We start from the raw sequence: 8970 nt of genomic DNA, 5'->3' as shown, positions 1-8970 counted from the left end.
GAGAGAGAGAGAGAGAGAGAGAGAGAGAGAGAGAGAGAGGGGGGGTGGCATCGATGCCGGATTCCTTTCTATTCTTCTCAACAATATTACCCTCAAGGTCGACGAACCCGAACCAGCTGCAGTCGCATGAGCGACGGACAATACAACCAGGGACAAGCACCCCTTGCCGAAAGCGTGGGGCAGGCAGCTGATCCTTGCCTGGACGGCGAACACTGGGCGGCGTATCCACAGACAGGAGAGCAGCACCCAGAGGGGGTCGAGAAGGCAGGGGTCCCCGAGCAGACGACGAACCGAGAGGGCTTCAACTTTGGTTGGTTTACACTGCCCAAGTCTGAGGGTACATAACAGCCTTTGTGCCTCGCGTGAAACTGTGCTATTGGGCGTGTTGTAGCAAAGAACGCCTATAATGTTGTTGTTGTTGTTGTTGTTGTTGTTGTTGTTGTTGTTGTTGTTGTTGTCGTTGTTGTTGTTGTTGTTGTTCCTGCTTACGTCATTCCGGAATGAGCAAAAAGATTTCAATGTCTACCGGTTGGCCTATATACATTTCATTGGACATTAGACTTAGAAGCAAGATCTACTCCCACATATCTATCAGTAGTAGATTTGGGTTTAGAAAGTAAGAAAGTAACGGAGCAAAGGCGAACGTGAAGGAAGAGACGAAAAACAATTTTATTTACTGGGGGTAGGGGAAATAGGAGATTTTATTTAATGAAGAAAAAAAAAAGAATAATAATATAGACATGTGTACATGTTTTGGATAAACATGGGGATGACATCTTGTAACGTGAATGATGATAGTACATAAGAGCGTAATATGATACGATACCTAAGAAGGCTGAAAAAAAAATTGATGCAGTTGCCCATTTCTTGTAAATAAACCATAGCTTTGATGTTGCCAGACTAACTTTTGAATTTCCTCATGACCCCCTTATAGTTGCCAGACTAACTTTTGAATTTCTTTATGTCCCCCATATAGTTGCTAGACAAGAAGCATTTTGCTTAAAATCATAATTCCCAAAATGACAACACTTGGTTTGGGACATAACTAGACGCCATTTCGAAGAAGTAGCTCTTGGTGATTTTGTAGGAAAAAAGAACACATTCAAACAAAGTGCAGCAAATGACACACACCCATTATTATGTATTCCAATGTCAAGTGTTAGATAGTGACAAGCAGTTCGTGTATTATATAGTAGACTACATGCGATCAAAAGAAATGTACCGCTTTATTTATTACATGTACGTAAAAGATCTAGACTTTTGAGTCTTTACGCTTTTCCTTTCTTCATGAGTAATATTATTAAGTACTCAAAATGTAGACCACGTTATAAAAATAACATTCTTGTTCTTCACTTAGCGTTCGTCGCAGCAACGTCAAAAAATAGAATAATAATAATAATAAATAGCATTTTTACTGCGCATTTCCATTTCCTAAAAGATGCTCAATGCGCATTACAATGAAAAAGACATCACATCTTAAAAATTAATCGACATAAATGTGTACGTAAAACAAAGTACTGTACATATAATATAAATGCATATGTGTAAAATTTTATACCAGAAAAACAGTCTCGCAGTGAGGTTGAAAATGTGTTCACTAAAATATACAATGCAATATAAATTCACGAACAGTCAAAATACAGTTGAAACGTGAGTAACTATAAACATTCATTAAAACATTAATTCTATACAGATAGAAAAACATTTCCACTCTATCTCTCTCTCTCTCTCTCTCTCTCTCTCTCTCTCTCTCTGTCTGTCTCTCTGTCTGTCTCTCTCTCTGTCTCTCTCTCTCTCCCCCTCTCTCTCTCCCTCTCCCTCTATCTCTCTCTCTCTTTCTCTCTCCTTCTCTCGCTATCTCTCTCTTTTCTCTCTCTTTTCTCTCTCTATCTCTCTCTTTTTCTCTCTCTCATTCTCACGCGCTATTTCTTCAGTCTCACAGTCTGCATACACATGCATATATATCACAGTACATCATTATGACAGGTATGCTTTTGTGAATAAAAAATGCTTCAGCTGATTTTTGAAAATGGAAATTGTTGGGGCAGATCTTATTTTATATGGGATTTCGTTCCATACCTGGGGACCAAAGAACGAAAAGGAACGCTCGCCGTATGTTTTGTAGTTTTGTTTTGTAGTTTTAAGAATTAGATTGTCATATTGGTATTTTTTCCCGACCACGGGGCGGATATTTTCTATTCTTTGTCTTTTGATGAAGTTAAGGTCTTTGTTTATCAAAAACCGCAATGACATAATTTGATCATTGTCACCCAAGAAAAATGGTAGGTTTAAACGCAAAATCAGATAAATCTAGTCCCTATGCGCTAATCGCGTTTCTGCTGTTGCCAGGACATTCTTAACAGAAAACTGACGTTGGCTATCAAGAGCAAAAAACACGCGGAGCGTGCCGATGGCTCGATTTCTCAGACTCTATTTTGATTAAACATTTTTTTTTCCTCACCAGTATAACTATTGTTACATGTAATTATTGGTGCACAGGGGGGAGAGATAGCAGGGGCGGGGCAGGCGAAGGGGTCCGTGCGGGATCCAGGACTGCGTCAAGGAGTGGCTCTGGGACAAGACATGATGGTCGTGTACCTACCGAACCAGGGATGCCGCCCATGGACCAGATGTATCAGTATCGCTGTCCGGCCTCCACGGTTGGTAAGTTCTGGGACATAAGAGTTTACACAGTGAGTGGGTGGTTGCCGGGTGCTCCGCTGTGGTTTGTTCCTTCTTTCCTGTCAAACGTCTATCTTCCTTATCTCCCTTCCTTCTTTTTGTGTGTGTTTCGGCACTTATATGACCTTATTGGGTTGCAAGTGCGGTAAAACACTTGCTGAACCTAAACTAAGAGTTTACATGATGTTCGTTGGAATTTTACATACGCTGATATGTGGGTGGTTGGCGGGTGCCCTGGTGTGGTTTGCTCCTTCTTTCCTATCAAACATCTATCGTCCTTATTTCTCCTCTTTTTTGTGTGTGTATGTTTCTCTCTTGTAATACATCTATTTTACGGTACTTATATGACCTTATTGAGTTGCAAGTGCCGTAACACTCTTACTAAAACAAACAATACACTGATACGTACACACCTTCCCCTTTTTCCTCTTTTCACACACACACACACACACACACACACACACACACACACACACACACACACACACACACACACACACACACACACACACACACATAAATGGTGAGGGTTCAAGGACAGTTGCAAATGCCGTAAAAAACTCTACTAAAACTAAAGTAAAAAGGTGGAGGTACCAGGCGTCGTTGTATTTATTATTGTTTTTGTTGTAGTTGTCGTTGTTGTTGTTGTTGATGATGATGATGATGATGATGATGATGATGATGATGATGATGATGATGATGATGATGATGATGATGACGACGATGATGATGGAGAAAAGGTAAAACTGACCGCTATCAAAGTATGTTTTTTTTTCTACTCTACGTTGCATATTTTTCATATTTTGTAGGTCAACAGCAGATGATTCCCGAAGGCCAAAACCCTGAAGGTCAATACCCCGAAGGATCCGAAACCTACCCTCACTCAGCCACAATGGTACCTGCAGACTCAACCCACGGCCACCCTCAACAAAGACCTACGGGCTACGAGAATGCCATTATAGACTGGCCATTGTCTGCAACAGCACAGGAACAAATCAGGTTATATTTGAGTTTTAGAACATTTGCCCATTCGCAGAGCTAGAGTTGTAAGCGTATACATACAATGGTAACAAGGATATAATTTTAAATTGTAAAGACAGCCACTGTTTTTTTTCTTCTCAAACTCTATGCTGGAAACGTTTATAGAGCAGGATGTTATCCCTGTTCTTGGTTCATCCTGGCGTATCCCTGTGCATGTAACCTTTATACATTGAAGCATTTCTCTTGTGTCAAGTAAAAGCGTTGTTAAATTATGAAGGTCATTTGCATGTGTAAAGTAGGCCTTCGTACACCAAACAAGAATAAACAGTAAAAAAACAAACAAAACACAAAAACTAATACCGGTATTAGTATTTATAAAAATTAAAGTACTAAAAACACATTGCGCAGCTTCCATTTTGTGCAATCTTTCCGGAACAGCAACGCATGACAATGGTTTAACACACGTATATTGAGAAAAGGATTATCGTACAAAATCTTGATTTAAAATTCTAAGTCAAGAACTGCAATCTGATAACTAACACAGACAGCTTCAGGATTAACAAAACAAAATACAACAAAACCTGGCGCTCCCGCCGCCTCTGACCACATCCAACCTGATAAAAGTTGGTTATTCATGGTTCATTGCTACTGGTCAAGCAACAACTAAACAAACAACAGCAGCAACCAAAACAACAACAGTCATGTTAACGTTGAGACCCGCACTCGTACAACATCTTTTTCTTTTTCAGAGCAAATCAATTGCGTGCTTCCACTCTGGCCCCGGAGAGACCAGGTTCGACAAGGTTGGTCATAGCAGACCAACTTCCTCTTACCTCTCTCATTTTCTGTTGCTGCAACCAGACCAACTCCCTCTTACCTCTTTCTCATTTTCTGTTGCTGCAATCGTAAATTACTACTACGACGATACTGCACTTTCCTTCTTTCCTTTTTCGTGTTCTGCAATGTCAGTGTCATGAGTGTCTCTTCACGGGGGTCGTCTAGATGGACTAGTTTCATCAGCGGTTGGGGGAATACACCGCTACATAATACATGTATTATTGTTTCATTGCCTTTCTCACCCTGCACCAGGGTATAGGCCACGGACAAACACCCTCCACTTTTCTCTATCCTGGGCTAGCCTCTTGATGTTATTCCATGTCTTCCCACTTTTCCTTTGTCCGCTGTCCTTCATTGTTCCTGCTGGTGCAGAACAAAGATATTACAACCTACAGTATCTTTGTGAAGAAGCTCCTCCGTCTCCCAAGATCGGAAATTAGAAAGCGGGTTTGTCCCTGTTTCTGTAACTTACTGGTTTTTTTTACTGGGTTGGGTAGTTGGCCCTCCGCAAACTGGCACTTTTCGGGCAACCAGGCCTATACACTTTTAGTCGCCTCTTACGACACGCAGTCTCACGGCAGGTGTATTCTTTGCTCCCCCATAGTAAAACTATGCCCCCCCCCCCAACCAGCAGGGGCGAATATTATTGTTTAGGCTGCTTGTATTTCTTCAGATTACATTGATTTGTGAGAAAACCCCATGGGTTATATTATAACGTCAAAGGGAACCTAGCTCTAACAGTATGTAAATTGTTGACGCAATTTAAGTCATCTTGATTAGAGAAGGGTAGCTTCGACCCTGCCTGTCAGTTTGAGGGCCCAACCCAAGTTGAGAGTAGAGGGATACAACATTTTATCAGGCAGACTGAGATACTCTGTTACCCCCCCCAAAAAAAAAAACAACAACTCTCTAGCATTGGCTTAGATTTTTCAGAGAAAAAATCAACAACTGCCAGCGGTAAGTGCATCTATGTTTATTGGAAACTTTTCTAAACGTGGAACAAATAAGACATAGGTGAATCAGAGAGGGAAAGTCGACCTCTTTAACTTCTTTGAACTCTACCCTTCAGAAAAGCCTTCACATTTTGCTCTCCTGGAACAATGGCCTACCAAATGGTCACCATCGAGCCGACTAGCTTGTTTAAACACATTGTATTCAAATTATTGGTCGTAATTAAGCTCGTCCAGAGAATGCTTTACCCCAGCCTTCTACCAGAATTTTGCAAATAGACATGTGACACACTATCACGTTGTATTTATTGTATCCTCCACAATATGAACGAGAATGGTGGGTGGTTAGAGATTGCCACTGGTTATAGCTTACTTAATGGTAGGTCCTATTTCTGTTCTTTTCCTATGTTGTTTCCGTGGGTCTCTATCGGTATTTGTCTGCATCAAACGGCCGTTATTATGTTGACGTGTGCTAAATTTTTTAAGAAGTAAAACCCCCCCCCCCCCCCGGACACACACACACAGGACACACACACAAACACTCACACAATGTCCCCTACAACAGACTAACAAACTACTAAACATTATTAGATCTAGATATATTTTGTCTGACAAGCAGACCACCCTCTAGGCGGAGCGCACCCCCAACACCTGTACCTCCGCTGAGTTGGGGCGGTTATAAGGACTTCTCGGAACGACCGACTTACGCCGGCTGGAGGAACCAGTGGCACCGAACCCACGGACGCCAAGACAGCCAGCCGCCTTTCGGAACCCAGTGCCCTTACCATGACAACCGGAGCATGAACAACAACAACAACAACAACAACAACAACAACAACAACAACAACAATAGCAATAAATACTCCGTGTCGCTCGACTGTGAACAAGAGGCGCACGCACAAACTGATGAAACAATCAGTTTGAGTTCGGCAGCGCAATATTTGAACTCCGGGTATGCTGGGTGGGATGACGTCAACAACAATCGCGTGGGCGGTACGCCAGGAGCTCTTGAACTTGAAGGAAGTGTTCTGTTCCCAGACTGCAGGGGTTTGAGCACTTTTGACTGTCAACGTTATGATGTTCCAAGACAATATAAGCCGGCAATTGTAAGTAAAAGGATAGACTGTCATAGTTCCCTTTGCTCCCTATCCCCTTTCCACGTCAGTCTTATGAGTGCACTCTTTGCTACCGCAAAAACGCGTCTTGTTTGATATCCAACGAAAGAGGTTTTTTGTCCGTTGAATCGCATCAGGCCTGAAAGAGGGGTTTTGGGGGGACAGGGCTGTTAGCACGGTACACACTTACAGGGCCGAGGGGGGGGGGGGGGGTGGCATGGTACCGGTACTGAGTTACAGGGCCAGCGGAAAAGGGGAGGGGTACGGTGTCTGTTAGCATGGTATATGTACTGAGTTACAGTGCCAGCTTGGGGGGGGGGGGGGGGGTTGTATCATACTGAATACTGAGTTCCGGTACGCCTCAGCTTGGTTACCAAGACTATATGGGTCGAGTGCGAACCGTGTTGGAAAACAAAATATGCACTTGAACTTTTAACTTTGACACTGACACTCTCGACCCTTCAACTGCAATCTTAATCTAAGACGGGCGAAATCGAGCTAGCAAAATGCAGGTACACATAACTCTTAAAAAACAACAACAACAACAACAGAATGACAACAATAGCAGGAAATGGCGTCTGTGGCCTAGTGATCAGGCTCGCTGACTCACAATCGTAAGGTCGATGATTCGAATCTCGTCAGGGTCCTGATTTTATGTCCTAGGGAAAGACATTTTACACAAATTTTCCTCACTTCACACAGGTGGGAATGTGCACCCGGCTAGAAACAACAAAAGATCTTGTCAGTTTGTCAGTGTTTGAGCGCTCAAGTCAACTGCTTGCTCTGTGTATTTTTTAAAAAAGAAGCCGAGAATGTTTCTGAGAGTTCTGGGGTCTGCTGTGAACTAATGTAAAGCTCATGCAGCTTGCTGTCCAGCGTGGATTTGCGTTATATAAGTTTATTAGTGCTACTTACTATTACATGTATTATTATTATCATATTATTATTATTATTATTATTATTATTATTATTATTATTATTATTATTAAATACATGAACCCCGTAGAATACCATGCCACACCTTTGCCAATGGAAGAACGCTACTAGAAACTGAATGTTTGGCTATCAAGGATCTGAACAGGTAGTTAACCTTGGAGTTTTAGCTCGGAAACGAAGAAGACAGAATGAAAAGTTTACTGACTAGAAAAAGAAATTAAGACTCGACTCTGGGTACACATGTAATTTATTTGTAATTCTATTTGTATGAGGCCTATGATTTTTAAAAATTGTGGGGTTTTTTTTCTTAAAGGTGATGGACTGGGATGAGTCGGCAGATGACGGGAATCCAGGTGTCAAGGACTCGCATACAAAGAAGACAAAAGCCGCTACATCATATACCATAGCTAACTTCCGGTCAAGAGTCAGAACAGCCGTCTCTTCTTGGAGCTGTTGGCCTGTGTTGTTCCGGAACTTGAAGGAACACAGGTCGGACTTCCGGTTCCGGAGATTTCACAATGAAACAACAAGTTCATACTACCAAGATTAGTTGCCATGTACTTGCAGTGCAATACTCGTAGGTTACCTGTATGAAACAGTTACTGACATGACAGATCAGGATGGCGGGGGAGTGGCGGGGAGGTTTAGTTGTTGATTATCATTGAAGCAGATAATTATTATTCAGGGTGGTTTTAATTTTTAAAAAAAAATGCAACTTCTTTCTGCTTGTGATATGCAGTATATATATATATATATATATATATAAATATAGGCCTATATGTGTGTGTGTGTGTGTGTATTCCAAATCACAGCTGGACTGTTTCAAGGAGTGCTGGCACATTTTTCCCCATTCAATGTGGGTATCCATTGATTTCCAGCTTTAATATTCATGACCGAGCCTTGTTATAAAGTTACACACTTTGCGATGCAACAAAAATAATAAAAAAGTATAATATTTTCTAAGAGCATTGGCATTTTTTACTGTAATTAAATCATCGACTGGTTGTTCTGTCAAATATTACCCTGTTAATGTTATTGTTAATTTCGTGAACTGAAAATGCATGACGTGATTTGATTACACAAATCCTCCATAATTTGCGTATTTCGTCACATAAGGAGAAGAGGCACCCGAGAAAGTTCAGAAAGGCTCACATGTGTGTACAGAAGCATAACAATAGCTACATGTAACATGGTATGTACCGGTATCTTATTCTCTTTCTCACTAAATATCATCACCCAAAGTACAGTGGGTTGCCAACAACATCCAAATTAGCTCATGATTCACGTTACTATTTGTGTGTGTGTGGGTTGTTGTTGTTGGGTTTTTTTGGGGGGGGGGCTGAAGTTCAAAATACCGTAAGTCCTGATCGATTTCCCCATTTCTGCTGTCGTAACTTCTTCTATTATACAGCACCAAATCATGAGTTGGAGGAAAGAATGTTCGATGAGAGGTGGTCGTCTTTAGTTGG

The 8970-nt window shown here is 41.6% G+C and overlaps 1 protein-coding gene across 1 annotated transcript in view; it reads left to right on the top strand.

Moving 5' to 3' along the window:
• The window catches only part of LOC101859519, a gene marked incomplete in the record, with an annotated part of 10858 nt that extends 2624 nt beyond the window's left edge, over positions 1-8234 (top strand). The window contains 6 exon segments of the mRNA XM_005109639.2: positions 98-337; positions 2500-2664; positions 3492-3681; positions 4413-4466; positions 6070-6556; positions 7815-8234. Of these exon segments, the coding sequence (XP_005109696.2) occupies positions 98-337; positions 2500-2664; positions 3492-3681; positions 4413-4466; positions 6070-6556; positions 7815-8051 (1373 nt within the window).
• Positions 8235-8970: the final 736 nt, after the last annotated feature.

Source organism: Aplysia californica, unplaced genomic scaffold, assembly GCF_000002075.1.
Source record: "Aplysia californica isolate F4 #8 unplaced genomic scaffold, AplCal3.0 scaffold00799, whole genome shotgun sequence".
Classification (NCBI taxonomy): domain Eukaryota; kingdom Metazoa; phylum Mollusca; class Gastropoda; order Aplysiida; family Aplysiidae; genus Aplysia; species Aplysia californica.
This window is presented reverse-complemented; position numbering and strand designations above follow the sequence as displayed.